General features: G+C 34.6%; 1 protein-coding gene across 1 annotated transcript; it reads left to right on the forward strand.

Annotated features, from left to right (window-relative positions):
* Nucleotides 1–1099: 1099 nt before the first annotated feature.
* Nucleotides 1100–11791, forward strand: LOC106768574 (DExH-box ATP-dependent RNA helicase DExH10). Its single transcript, XM_014653803.2, has 16 exons — nucleotides 1100–2223; nucleotides 3639–3953; nucleotides 4034–4138; nucleotides 4229–4297; nucleotides 7144–7311; nucleotides 7401–7472; nucleotides 7566–7682; nucleotides 7945–8127; nucleotides 8234–8392; nucleotides 9318–9407; nucleotides 9504–9596; nucleotides 9917–10070; nucleotides 10161–10309; nucleotides 10382–10477; nucleotides 10923–11015; nucleotides 11329–11791. Exons 1-16 carry the CDS (start codon nucleotides 1246–1248, stop codon nucleotides 11437–11439), a joined length of 2952 nt encoding a protein of 983 aa, XP_014509289.1. The 5' UTR covers nucleotides 1100–1245; the 3' UTR covers nucleotides 11440–11791.
* The last annotated feature ends 217 nt before the right edge of the window (nucleotides 11792–12008 follow it).

The raw sequence follows: 12008 nt of genomic DNA on the forward strand, positions 1-12008 counted from the left end.
GAACTTGTGTAGAATGCAACGAATACATAACAATAAAATGAAATAACATTCATTGAGTAATAATTAAATTTTACCTATATTTTTTATTTTATTATTTACTAGAAAGATATACCCGTCTCCTTGAATTTGTCGGGAGAAACCCTTTCTGTGTAAATATAATTTCTTGAATGCGAAAATGTAGATTTCAAAGTCTACTTATTCATAATTACCTACCCATACTTGTATTTTTCTTTATAAATACATTTATTCTGAAAATTTTGTTTTTTACAAAATTACATCAAAATAGAAAAAAACTCAAGAAGACAGTTTAGGCACTAACAATGTAAAGTAAATTCATATAAATATTTGACCCACAAAATATTAAAATTTTGCTGGTAGTTACGATAATTACTTTGAAAGGAACGACAACCTTTTTTTACTAACTTTTTTTTATTAATTTATTCTAAAACATTTTCGTCAAGTACGCGTCATTAAGCTCTTAAATCAATGAAATTGTTGAACGGTTTAATATTATTTTAATACGTATACATGCCAGATTTTAGGCAAATAAGATACAAGTAATATGTTCTTATGTTTACCATTTTTCTGTATTAAAAAAATGTTAACAAAATTCAATATATGAAAAACATTAATGTTAACAAAATTTCAAACGAGCCAAACACAGTCTTCATATTTTTTTTTTTACATTTATTTTATTGAAAATCATAGGATTATAAGAAAAAAAGACATTAAACAAAAACTTCAAATCCTTCAATTGTAATGATTTTAAGAACTTCACTTAATGAAATAAAATGTGTCAAAAAGTGTGTTTAGTTAATTTAAAATATATAATTTCAGTTTGATTTACATTATTAATGAAGGGTATTTAATATAAGAAGTGTAGTAATTTATAAATTAATATTATCCATATTTATTTGAGATATTACTTATATTTAAATTAACTTGATTTATCTTAAGAAATGGTGAAATAAAGTAAAATAAAACTAGTTAAAATTTATTTATTATAATTTTATGACATCCATTATTTTATTACATTATATTTTTGGGCCTCTCATTCCACTCCAAGCCCACAATCGCAGCGAAGCAAGATCGAAGGCGAATAAACGAAACAGGCACTGAAATTAACAAAATTGTGGACACGCGCACAAGTTAGGGTTTCGGCCTGAAAATCAAACACAGTTACACTTCCCCGCGTGTTCACCGTTAGATTCAAACTTCGCCGGTAACAGCACTCGCCCAAGCTCGATGGAAATGGAGAACGAGCAGAAGGAATCACCGTCGTTGGGAAAGCGAAGAGAACCCGAACTACCAGTTACAGTCCCAGACACGGCATCGAAGCCGAAACGAGCTCGCAGCGCTGAGCGCACTTGCGTGCACGAGGTCGCCGTTCCGAGCGGTTATGTCTCAAGCAAGGACTCCGAGCTGCACGGAACTCTCTCGAATCCTCTCCACAAGGGTCCCATGGCGAAGTCGTATCCCTTCACACTCGACCCCTTCCAACAGGTCTCCATCGCGTGTTTGGAGCGCAACGAGTCCGTTCTCGTCTCCGCCCACACCTCTGCTGGCAAAACCGCCGTCGCCGAATACGCCATTGCCATGTCCTTCCGCGACCGGCAGCGTGTCATCTACACGTCTCCGCTCAAGGCCCTCAGCAACCAGAAGTATCGTGAGCTCAGCCAGGAGTTCACCGACGTCGGCCTCATGACTGGCGACGTCACGCTCTCACCGAACGCCACTTGTCTCGTCATGACCACCGAGATTCTCCGTGGTATGCTCTACCGAGGTTCCGAAGTCCTGAAAGAAGTGGCGTGGGTTATATTCGATGAAATTCACTACATGAAGGATCGAGAACGAGGCGTTGTATGGGAAGAGAGTATAATTTTTCTGCCTCCGGCGATTAAGATGGTGTTTCTTTCCGCAACCATGTCTAATGCAACCGAATTTGCGGAGTGGATTTGTAATATCCACAAGCAGCCTTGTCACGTTGTGTACACTGATTTTAGGCCTACGCCGTTGCAACACTATGCGTTTCCCATCGGAGGGAGTGGGCTGTACTTGGTTGTAGATGAAAATGAGCAGTTCAGGGAGGACAATTTTCTGAAGCTGCATGATACTTTCGGGAAGCAGAATTCAGCTGATGGGAGGAGAGGTGGGAAAAGCGGTGGAAGAGGTGGGAGAGGTGGCAATACTTCTGGTGGTTCTGACATTTACAAAATTGTTAAGGTTAGTTTGACACTATTGTTTGTTGTTGTTCTTGATCAAATGATATGTTGTTCACAGCATGACAATTTTATTAACCATAAATGAGTATATCTGCATGTTAAGTATTGGTATCCTCTATTTTGTTTTCATAGTTTTTTCTTTTTTTTAATTTTTTTTTATTTACGTCGACTTTGGAGTGGTCATTTACGACTTATTTGGGTTTGTTGAAAGTCCCATGACTAGAGATTAGACTTATTTATAATATATAAATAGATGTATGGTAGGGTTGAGTTAGGCTTAAAGTCTTTTTATCATAATATCAGAGTCCATCATTAGAGTTTATTGTAGCGATATGTATATAATTCCATTCGCTATCGGGTCACCCGTTAGTGTCTAATCTCACATTTGAGATGTATATACCTTGGCATGAACATGAACAGGTGTGGTGGAAGTCCTTTATCAACTATGGATAAAGTCAGTTTAGAGTATATAATTAGGTATAAACCTCACCTTACAAAGTAATTTCGTGTGGTTGAGTTAGACTAACGGAAGGGAGGAGAGGGATTTTGACCAGAAATTATGTTTGGTTGAGTGGAGGATAGGGATATTAAGTAGGCATTTGCTTGTTTGGTTCTCAAAACGAGGGTAGGAGATTTAAAAAATAATTTGCTTCTCTATATGTACAATTTTACATTGAAAACATAAGTAGGGATTTTTCTCCCATCCATTTCCCTCTCCTTTTACAAGTTGGACTTGTTACAAAAGTTTTAAAAAATCCTTTCCCTCCCTTCTATTTCCCTCCAATGAAACACTATGTAATTTAAATCAATTATATTAAAAATAAAATGTGAAAGCCTCTATAACGTGTTATGCATAAGCTTATTTAACCCGTGAGAAATATTGATTCGTTTTATCTTCTTATTTTCTTTTCTTGTGCTTATTTTCTTCATCAAAATAGGGCTAAAGTGTTTGGAAGAATTTAAAAAAATAACCAGCATATGTTTATGAACTTATTTTAATTCATTTCTGAGTTGTCATGTATAGTGTATGAAAACAACTAACGGGTCAGTTTAATTTGCAAAAATGTAAGGCACACCACAAAACTTGTTGTTAGCTGTTTGATTTCAGAACTGGTTATGGAACTGGACAAAGAAATGCTACAAGGCAGCAAAAATACTCAAACTAGCTACAAAAAATAATGAACAACTTTTTATCCCACGTACATTACGGTTGATAAAAAAAATATCCAATCCTTACCTAGTCACTGGATTTGAATTGAAAATACACAGATCAGATGGTTAGTTTATCAAGTTAGATAAAAAAAAATCAGTTTCTTACAGATAAATTTGCCTATTTTTCTTGTCTCAATAAACTACTCAATTAAAGGAACTAGTGCTTGGTCTTTATTTGAGCTAGTGTGTTTCTTTATTTTCCAGATGATAATGGAACGGAAATTCCAACCTGTTATCATCTTTAGCTTCAGTAGAAGAGAGTGTGAACAGCATGCAATGTCTATGTCCAAGCTTGACTTCAACACCCCAGAAGAAAAGGAAACAGTGGAGCAAGTTTTTCGAAATGCAATGCTATGTTTGAATGAGGAAGACAGGTGCTTACCTGCTATTGAGCTGATGTTGCCTCTTCTTCAGCGAGGGATTGCTGTCCATCATTCTGGACTTCTTCCTGTTATCAAAGAATTGGTTGAGCTTCTTTTCCAGGAAGGTCTTGTAAAAGCCCTATTTGCTACTGAAACTGTAAGATTTTATCCAGCTTCTGATTTCTTTCTTTCTTTTTCTGTTACTACTAGAATGAGCCTCTTGCATTTTTTTTTCAGTTTGCCATGGGTTTGAATATGCCAGCAAAAACAGTAGTATTCACTGCTGTTAAGAAGTGGGACGGTGATAGTCACCGATATATTGGATCTGGTGAATATATACAGGTGAGAGATGATATATTTTTGAGTGATGGTTGTTGTTAATATATTCATTCTGGTGCCCACGTTATTATTATTAGTGATTTGTTCCTTCAGATGAGTGGAAGGGCTGGGCGTCGAGGCAAAGATGAGCGGGGAATCTGTATCATAATGATTGATGAACAGGTGAGTATTTTGGTGGTCAAATTTGTTTTCTGTTACCTAAATTGGAGAGCTTTTGCATGAGATTCCACTATTAGATCTCTTTCTTTTTGTTGCTGTTTTGAATCCTTCCTTCTTTTTCTTAGCCTTGTGGTGTGGTGTTCTATCACCTAGTTTGGGATAAGGCTTGTGTTGTTGGTTTCCTAACAAAAAAAAAATAAAATAGTGTAGTTCCTACTCCACCAACATCTGAAATCATACACATCTATCCTCTTATGTCCAACACAAGTTGGCTTATTTCAAGTCTATTCTTGAAAGCCATCGTCCTTTCTTTTGTTGTCTAGGAGAAGGTTTAGAAAATAATGATGTTATGTAATAGGAAAAGGTTTAGAAAATAATGACATTGTGTAGGATTACGTTGATTGACTCACCTCTCAACTAGGTAATGTGTCCAGTCAATGTTTTAAAACCCAGATAGCCACCTCCTCACATATTCGAGCTATATCTTCTCTCAAAAGCCTCCTGCAATCCTAGACATAGTACTGCAGAGTGGTTGTGTGCCACCAAAGATGGCCACAAACTCACCACCATAGGTGTCCGGAAGAGATTAGTTTGAGAGATGCATCAAATGAGTCAATGGGTGACACATTTTCAGGATAAGGTGCTCTCTTGGCTGCTACAACTGGCCACTACAGTTGCAACCGTGGGACTGCTACGGAAGCTCTCATCACAATGAGTGCGGGCATCTCTCTGCCATGGTGCATCGTCAACCTGGTACTAGTTCTTGGTGTGTTCTTGTAGCAGTTTGTTTTTGCATATGAATTGTGAAACTCTGGAACTGGACGCACATTTAGATAATTGGATTCATGACTTGGAGAGGAAGATACCGCATCTATGCAGCTGTTGCCTTGGTCATAAAATCTGGTGAAAAAAGATAAGACTTAATCTGAATTAAAACCCTAGCAATATGGCTTATAGTTCTTATTGAGTTTTGGGTAGTGGGAGCAGTTTGAGGGTAGTTTCTGTTTTTGGTCCAATTAAATTCATTCCCAAGTATATGTAAGTTACAACTGGTTTGTATATTACTGAGTGCAATAGCCAATAGTTTCGAACTGCTGTAACAGTAAAGTAAATTAAAAGCCGAGGGAAACTACACCCTAATAGCTCTTAACAAAAGTTTCTCTTGTAATGGGAGGCGACAAAAAATCCGTTAGATTCATTTTGTTCCATTACTGGACTGATCCAATCCATCATTACAAGAGCAAATAATTGGATTGGAATTTAATCCAAATGCATATTTTCTAAAATAAATCAATTTTGAATTTTTTTAGATCTAACTTCAAACAAATAAATGGACCGGAATCCACATCCATATTTTCTAAAAGAAATTATTTGAAAACTCTTACTTTTCCAAATTTTATCCAAAATAATTTAAAATAAAAGATAAGTAAATATTAAGTATATTACACATCAAATATGGGAAAACGCGCAGAAAGTTTAGTGGACTCCAAATTCTATTTAACATAAGAATAGGTAATATGATATAATAAAAGAAAGTAATGGTATTCAGTGTGGAACATCTTTAAATGAAACTCATGTATAGGTGAATAAAAGTCATTTGTTTAAATGAAGATTAGTTAAAAATTTATGAAGACATTGGCAGAATATGCTCTCTATGTAGATTTCATATAATTCAATTTCATTATTATTAGCACTTTGAAGTAGATACCAATAATAGTATGTGTGTCTATACATTTATATGTCGTTTAAGTATTGTACGCACTTTTTTACATAATATTACGTTTTGTATGTCTTTTGAGAATAAAGAAAATAAAATGAAATTATGCACACCATTGAATGTCTTTCTTGCCACTAGAATAGGATTTTTTATAATTGGGAACATGGTAAAAAATAAGATTTGTTTAAACATTATCGCAAAATTAATGCAATTTTTTTTTTATATTCAAAATGAGAATGTGAGTTTGACTAAGTATCTTCTAGTGGTTTTATATATTCATTATTCATTACATTTAAATCCGGAATTAAGTTAACTTTTTTTTTTTTAATTTGTATTAAGTATTAAGACTTTACAATAGTACACTGTGTCTACCCCTACATATAGCACATCGGACAGAGTAATGTACTGTGTACCCATAGCTGTATAAAAAAAAATTGCACACCGGGCAAACTATTAAATGACCCAATGCATTTCATTTAGAAAATACCCTTTTTATTACAAATGCATATGCAGGAAGGTAAAAAATTCTATCTATTAAGTTGGTCTGGTGTAGATTCAATGCATAAGCTTGAATTCGTTTTGAACCAGCTTTCAATTGATTGTTTAAAGCAAAAATGCGATTAAATTGTTAAATGTGAAAGAGTTCTTCACAGAAACTAATTAGCTAGTAAAGTATTTTGAATACATCAAGCCATTGGTTTTGTTTTGTTTTTTTTTTTTTTTTGTTTTTTTAAGGAAGTCATTTAATCTAATTTAAGTCAAGTAGTTTATTTAATGTTATTCTTTTGAGATAGAACATGGTACTATTTAGTTGTGTTATTTGTCACCTTATGAACGAGGAAGTTACTGGGTTGGTTAGTTGTGACATGTATATATTTGCTTCTGTTCTATTTTCCCTTCATACATTTATGAAAACAGAATCTGTTTATTTTTGGTGTGAAAATCGATTAGTGTAATTTGTGTTCTGTTTTGTTTATAACTCACTCACGTGGCATGCCAATGAGACTCTAAGTTTGTTGCTGTATATCTTGTTCAGTTTTTTAATATCTGTTATCTATACAACAGTTCCTTATTTGATAACTAATTAGTTTTACGTTGACAACTTACATTTTTATATGATTATTTTATGTAGATGGAAATGAATAACCTCAAAGACATGGTTTTGGGTAAACCTGCTCCTTTAGTTAGTACTTTCAGGCTTAGCTATTACTCAATTTTAAATTTGATGAGCCGTGCTGAGGGTCAGTTCACTGCTGAACACGTAATACGAAATTCATTTCACCAATTTCAGTATGAAAAGGTTTATACTGAACCATTTCCTTCAAAATCTTATTAGTATTTATTGCACTGAGATCTATATCTTACTAGCATATTCTTATTCTTGTTCAGGCCTTACCAGATATAAAGAAAAGGGTGTCAAAGCTGGAGCAGGAGGTAAACTTGCTTGATGCTTCAGGGGAGGTAATTTCTGTTCCTTGGCATTTAGTTTAGTTTTCTTAATTATGTGTGGTTTTCTATTGATATTGGTATTTTGTTTTATTATGATTTGTGTAGGCTGAAGTGTCTGAGTATCATAAGCTAAAATTGGAAATAGCACAGTTGGAGAAGAAGATGATGGCAAAAATAATTAGGCCAGAAATAATCCTTTATTTTCTGGTCCCTGGTCGATTGGTATGTCATATTGTATTATAATGCATCAGCATGGAAATATTTTGAATTATTTTATGCTTCTACAGTTTTTCTTTAGCAACAGTGTAAATATTGGTTTGTAGATATATTATATATTATATATCTGTTTTATTTTATTTTTTTGCACCCCTTTACTGTCTTTGCCTACAATTTGTCATTTTTTATGTTCTTGTTTACTTTGTCTTGTAATCCTTTTCCTTATCTTATGCTTTACTGAGTTAGAATGCACTTTTTAACCTTTTAGGTCAAAATCAGAGAAGGTGGAACTGATTGGGGTTGGGGTGTTGTAGTCAATGTTGTTAAAAAACCTTCCGGTGGTGGTTATATAGTCGATACTTTACTTCATTGTTCACCTTGTTCAACTGAAAACAATTCACGGCCAAAACCATGTCCACCTCGCCCTGGAGAGAAAGGTGAAATGCATGTGGTAAGTTGCTATTTCAAACTGTTACATGATTTTTTAGTGTCTTATCTAACTTTTCTTTTATCTGAAAAACTTGTTATTTTTTTCTTGGCTGCTCCTTTTGTAATAGGTCCCTGTTCAATTACCATTAATATCCACTCTTGGTAAACTGAGGGTATCTATACCTTCTGATCTTCGACCCTTGGAAGCAAGGCAGAGTGTACTGCTTGCTGTACAGGAGCTTGTCAATCGTTTTCCAGGAGGTCTTCCAAAGCTTAACCCTGTAAAGGTATTTATTTTCCACACACAGACGTTGCTAGTTGATTGTATGTTATTTTGTTTTTTTAATAAGAGTTAGAATGGTTAAGTTATTCAGCAATGATCTTCAAAATTGTTCACTTGGTACTAGAATCATGCTATTTGCGTGAACTATGTCAGAGAAGCTTTTATTAATGTCAACTATAGGGAAGAGAGAGACATTAAGCTGAAACAATATGTTTATGAGACAATAGAAATGCTTGATTTGTATTGGGAAAAAGAATCAATATAATAAATAGAGAGTTTGATATCCTAAAATAGCAAAGATATGATACTGAAATAAATAAAAAAGTGTGCTTAATAATAATACATATATATTTTAGATAATCGTGATTATATGGGATTTGCTATTTTTTTCCTATAATTATAACAATCCCCATCTGGCTGGAGTCTAGTAGAATGAACTTAGCTTGATGCAAATATGATTGATCCTTGGTCTCTTGGAGACTTGATGAACACGATAGCCAATTTTTCACAAGCTTTGACAAATCTAATGGTGATGTCTCTAGACTTCAGCTTTTTTCTTATGAAATGACAAGCTATCTCAATATGTTGTTTGGTCATCTTATGGAAGAAATAATTGGAGGCAATGTGAGCTTGTTTTTGTAGTTGATCTTGCCACAGAATAGCTAAGTACATGCTCTAAGAGTCTCCTTTATTGCATTTACCTTGTAACCTCTCTATTTCATTCTCCTTCTGAGTGGTTAAAATTCTTTAACCTCATGATTACTACTAAAATAAAATATAATCTTTTTTTAATATCTAGTCAAAGGTTTGATGGGTGCATCATTTTCCAATTATTATAGAGAGCAAGTCAGAGCCGTTAAGCTTCAGTGGTCTTTAACTCTACTGAATCAAATATTATTTATGTTGTTTCTTTAAAATAATATTTTTAGGACATGGACGTACGTGACTCGGAGATAGTTGAACTAGTTAATCAAATAGAGGAAATTGAGAAGAAAATGTTTGCTCATCCTATGCATAAGGTTTGCTAATGAACTCCATTTTCACTATCCTTTTTGTTATAAATATGATTTGCCTTTCCTTTGATTTTAATGTTACCTTAATGCTGTTACGAGTAGCGCCAAGATGTGGATCAAATTAAATGCTTTGAGAGGAAAGCAGAAGTGAATCATGAAATTCAGCAACTGAGGACAAAAATGCGGGATTCTCAGGTATGACTTTGCGAAAGTGTCTTTCTTTGCTAGATTTACTTATTAATCCAGAACACATATTAGAAGTTTGGAACCGAATGTGAATTTACTCGATTGTGTCTGCCATCCATTTTTGTGCGTCCAGTATCCATGAAGCTTCATGCAGATTAACAACTTATCAGTTGGTGGATTGTTAATGAGGAGATTTTATTGATGACAAATTGAGTGGACTATTACTGATAACTACAGTCCATTTAATTTTTTGAATAACCGTTTGCATGATTTAGTTGTTGTTTTGATCGGTTCAATGTTTATAGAAATAAAATTGCTAAAATTTTCAGCTACAAAAATTTCGTGAAGAATTAAAGAATCGCTCCCGAGTCTTAAAGAAGCTTGGTCATATTGATGGTGATGGTGTAGTTCAGTTGAAGGGACGGGCAGCCTGCTTGGTTGACACGGGGGATGAACTCCTTGTTACTGAATTGATGTTTAATGGTGAATTAATAGTTGTTTCCTCATTCTGCTTTCTGTATAATTTGTAGTTCATTATGTTTGTAATGCGTTTTTCTTCTTTTCCCCCATTAGGTACTTTTAATGACCTTGACCACCATCAAGTTGCTGCTCTTGCAAGTTGTTTCATCCCGGGAGATAAATCAAATGAGCAGATACAACTAAGAACAGAGCTTGCAAGGCCCTTGCAACAACTTCAAGATAGTGCAAGAAGGATAGCAGAAGTAGGTGTTTAGTCACTTAAATCTTTCGGGAGTTCTGAATTAAAATATAAATGAGATTACCATTTGTCACAGATTCAACATGAATGCAAATTGGATATAAATGTGGATGAGTATGTTGAATCAACAGTAAGGCCATACTTGATGGATGTAATATACTCGTGGTCAAAGGTTAGTTATAACATTTTTTTTGGCTTGAATGTTTGCCTACTTTTAAGTCATTTACTTGGCACCAAAGCCTCTTATGGTTTAAGTGGAAGTTTGATCCTGGATGCCCCCTTCCTCTAGTGAAAAATAGTTTAATTTCAACACCAAATTGGTGGTTGTGTGCATTTTCCGTGTTTCAAAACCAAAGGTTTCCTGCATTTGGATCATTGGTCTACTACTAGTCACCTTAGTGAAATACTTAGTATCTACAACATGAGCTGATCTGCATATATTGTGGCTCTAAAGTTCATTTATACAGCACGACATGCATACACATCTCAGCTTAGTAAAAATAATGGTGGGTATGTGCTCTCTTGTATTAGTGGGAGAAACAAAAATGAAAGATTCACTTGTTTTGGGCATATTAATAATAATTTCGCTGGTATTTCCTTTCAAAATTTTCTCCCAGGGAGTAAATTTTGCCGATATTATACAAATGACTGACATCTTTGAGGGAAGTATCATTCGGAGTGCTAGAAGACTTGATGAGTTTTTGAACCAGGTAAACAAATGTCCAGCTAGAAATTACCTCTTGAATATTTAGCAGTCTTTTTAAATTCTTTCACTATTTATAGCCTGGGACACTATTATGTATGTATTTGGGACAGAGGAAGTCATAGTGCCCTGACGCACTTCTTTAACTGTTTCAAAATATTCAAATTTTATCTTCATGGGCTTATAGAATATATAATTGGTATGCTGGATTATTCTCTAAGGTATCTGAACATATTTTTAGTCATTCATCAAATTTGGAAATTAAAGATAATACAGTTGCCTGACGAATTATGAGTTCTGATTGTCTTGCTTCTTTCCAGTTGCGTGCTGCTGCAAATGCAGTTGGAGAGGCTGACTTGGAGAAGAAATTTGCTGCTGCAAGTGAAAGCCTTCGAAGAGGCATTATGTTTGCAAATTCTCTGTATTTATGACGTCGTTTTCCTTTAGGCCATTCGTTCTATTCATCGTTATTCCAGCTGGCAGAAGGTTTACTTTCAAATTCAACCTTTGGGGGTGTATCCACTTTCTCTTGTAAGCCTTTTTGTGTAAATATTTCATTCAACTTTTAGGGCATGTTGTAAGGTTAGATTGTGACCAATAGTGAAGGTAGTCAATAGGTTTGCTATGGTATGACAAAAATTTGGTCCATTTTTTTCATAGTATTGCCTTCAGAACCCCTTGCCTGCCTTTGGGCTTGGGGAGTGAGGTGCTGAAGATATTTACCTGTAATTGCGGATTTTTTTCAATATAAATTTTGATCGACAGTTCATTATTTTACGTTTACTCAAGCTTCTCAGACGAGTGAATGTGTAGTAATTTCTTTTACGGAAACGCACCCCTGGTCCTTGTGACTGTTCTGTTCGAGCACAGTGTGTTTTAGTATATAAATGAGTCTGTCAAGAGATTAAAAGGAATTTGATAACTTAATTGCATTTGAGGTATTTCTAGCTTGGATGGTCAGAATTCGTGACTCTCTTTTAGCTGGATCAGTCTCAACTTT

This window comes from Vigna radiata, chromosome 7 (genome assembly GCF_000741045.1).
Source record: "Vigna radiata var. radiata cultivar VC1973A chromosome 7, Vradiata_ver6, whole genome shotgun sequence".
NCBI classification, from domain to species: domain Eukaryota; kingdom Viridiplantae; phylum Streptophyta; class Magnoliopsida; order Fabales; family Fabaceae; genus Vigna; species Vigna radiata.

Coding starts and splice junctions, on each gene's coding strand:
- LOC106768574 (XM_014653803.2), top strand. CDS start 1,246: ATGGAAATGGAGAACGAGCAGAAGGAATCACCGTCGTTGGGAAAGCGA. Junction 8,128..8,233: donor AGAAAGGTGAAATGCATGTG/GTAAGTTGCTAT, acceptor CTTTTGTAATAG/GTCCCTGTTCAATTACCATT. Junction 10,310..10,381: donor GTGCAAGAAGGATAGCAGAA/GTAGGTGTTTAG, acceptor CATTTGTCACAG/ATTCAACATGAATGCAAATT.